At 36.2% G+C, this 2,676-nt stretch overlaps 1 protein-coding gene across 1 annotated transcript in view; it reads left to right on the forward strand.

The window, feature by feature from the left end:
- LOC111384083 (trihelix transcription factor PTL-like) overlaps positions 1 to 1,436 on the forward strand; it is a 12,007-nt gene extending 10,571 nt beyond the window's left edge. Inside the window, exon 2 of the mRNA XM_023008306.1 lies at positions 172 to 1,436. Within this exon, the coding sequence (XP_022864074.1) occupies positions 172 to 1,285 (1,114 nt within the window). The 3' untranslated portion in view covers positions 1,286 to 1,436. The remainder of the gene's footprint in view (positions 1 to 171) is intronic.
- Positions 1,437 to 2,676: the final 1,240 nt, after the last annotated feature.

The following is a 2,676-nucleotide window of genomic DNA, read 5'->3' on the forward strand; positions in this document are numbered from 1 at the left end:
CCCCCCCCCCCCCCCCCCCTTCCCGAAAGTGCCCGTGCTTAAAGATCAACATCCAGTGAAACTTATCGGTTTTCGGCATTTTAAACTAGGGTTCCTTCAAAACATGCTTCAATTCTTGATATTTAATGCACAATTAAAAATTTTTCTTTTTTACTTTTTTTTTAATCTCAGGATAATGTCTGAGGAACATGGATATCAGAGGAGTGGCAAGAAATGCAGGGAGAAGTTTGAGAATTTGTACAAGTATTACAAGAAAACAAAAGAAGGCAAGGCCGGAAGACAAGATGGCAAGCACTATAGATTCTTTCGCCAGCTTGAAGCCCTCTATGGTGAAACCAACAATGGTGTCGTAGCCTTAGAAACTCATGTTGTCGGAAGCAGTTTCGGGTACAAAACGCCTAATGCAGTGCCTAATCATGAAACCTATCCAGCTCCAAGGATTTCAGACTACAGCCTTAGTCTCTCTAATTCTTCTGATTTTGATACTACCTCATCAGATGATAGTGATCTCCATGAAGGAATAGACGACAATTTGACTAACAAGAGGAAGAAGAGTAGAGGTAAGAGGTGCTGGAAAGCAAAGATAAGAGACTTCATTGATGCACAAATGAGGAAAATGATGGATAAACAAGAAGCCTGGATGGAGAAAATGATGATTACAATTGAGCATAAGGAACAAGAAAGGATTTTGAGAGAGAGAGAATGGAGAAAACAAGATGCAGAAAGAATAGAAAGGGAGCAAAAGTTCTGGGCTAATGAAAGAGCATGGATTGAAGGAAGGGATGCTTCACTAATGGAGGCTTTGCAAAAATTGAACGGAAAAGAATTAATGGTAGCTGCAGAAATTCAAAGCCTAAGCGCAAACCCAAACAATGATACTGTCAAAGGAGACCATATTTGGCCTGATCGTGAGATTACAAGACTATTCCAGTTGAGGGCTGGTATGGAAGAAAGGTTTCAACAACGTAGAGTTTCTGAAGATGTCATTTGGGAGGAAATTGCCACAAAAATGGCATGTTTTGGACACGACAGGAGTGGTTTGACGTGCAAAGAAAAGTGGGATAGCGTCAATAATTATCTACTTGAGTGTAACAACAAAAGAAGGGAGAATCCAAAAGGCTGCTCTTATTATCAGAACAACAATGAATCCATATGCAATGAACGAGATGCCGATCATACATCAAGATCAAATGATAATGGAATGAATGATTTCTGCTTTAGGTACTTCATGGGAGATGCAGGTAACACATGGGAGAATTATGCCCTGAAACTCAACAAAGGATAGAAATAATTTATTCTCAGTTAACTGTTTCTGAACAATTTAGGACAGTATTAAGCAGCTGAAAGTGTTATTAATGGCTGACTTAGGAGATTGAAGTTCTACTTAATTTCTATTTGCGGGTTGTAATTGCATGGTAATATTTAAATATTTTCAACTCCTTTTTTTCTTTGTCTTGAATATTTTGATGCAGGTTGTCTTGTGGATTGCTATAGTTCTTGAGTTCGTGTACAGTCAACTGATTGCGATAGTTTGCTTAAATTTTTCTGTTATGTTGATCGAGTCATTGACCATCTTAATTAAAAAAACTTTAAATTTGCATTTTCATAATCGTAATAATAGTATTATGGACAAAAATTTTTTATCTTATTTTTACTAGTTCGACTCTAAAATCATCTAGAGAGGTGAATAGGTGAATAATGCGGAATTAAAACTACCAATTAAAAATGAGTTACTTTTAATTGTTTCTAGGTGATTAATCAATCAAGTTCAATTATCTTATAGTTTGAAAGCCAGAATCAATAATTAAAGCAATAAAAAAACCAAAGATGATCACCGGGAAATCCAGTGATCCACTATAAATCGAAGCAAACTTACAGTATGGACCAGACCCATCTACCTCATAAAACTTCTAACTTCAATTCCTATCATCTCCCTTGATCGTACTAGAGGAGTGCTCCTTCAAAACAAATCCCACTCTTGGTTTATACTTTAGCTCTCTTGGATTGTGTGCTCCGGACGCCAAATCCCACCTCGTGGTACCTTACCTTAGTCCTCCTGAATTTGTGCTTCTATAAAATCTCACTATCCCTGGTATCGATTTATCTCTGAGGATTAAACGAAGAATTCCTCGTTCTTCCAATGGAACCTCGTTCCACAACTCCAGAACTCCTAACGTTTTTTTTTTCCGAAAATCCAGTAACTTTGAAGGCTAATTGGGGAAAGTATGTTTGATGTTTGATCAACAATCTTGTGAGTTTTGATATGTGGTTTAATATGAAAATTTATAGCTCTTTCATCAAATCTATGTTTGGATGAATTTATGAATCAAATAATATGGTGATTGAATCTTAATGAAAGTGATTTGGATCTTCAAAGGAATGATCTTTATGGAATAATTATGATTCAACAAACTTTTGAACGTTCTTAAGGAATGATATATATACGAAAAAGCGTTTGGGATGAAAAGTAATTGAAAATTTGGTGTTTGAAACAAACAGAATTCTGAACGTCGACCCATCGCTCGAGCGCTAGGCCAACGATTGATTAGCGGCATCTGAGCAATCGTTAGTATTTTTATCATAACTTTATCTCTCGATATCTGAATAAGATAATTCAAAATGAGTTGAAAAGCTAACTCAATAAACTATAATTCCTCTAGAAATAGTATTCTCCAA

This window comes from Olea europaea, unplaced genomic scaffold (assembly GCF_002742605.1).
Source record: "Olea europaea var. sylvestris unplaced genomic scaffold, O_europaea_v1 scaffold2837, whole genome shotgun sequence".
NCBI lineage: Eukaryota > Viridiplantae > Streptophyta > Magnoliopsida > Lamiales > Oleaceae > Olea > Olea europaea.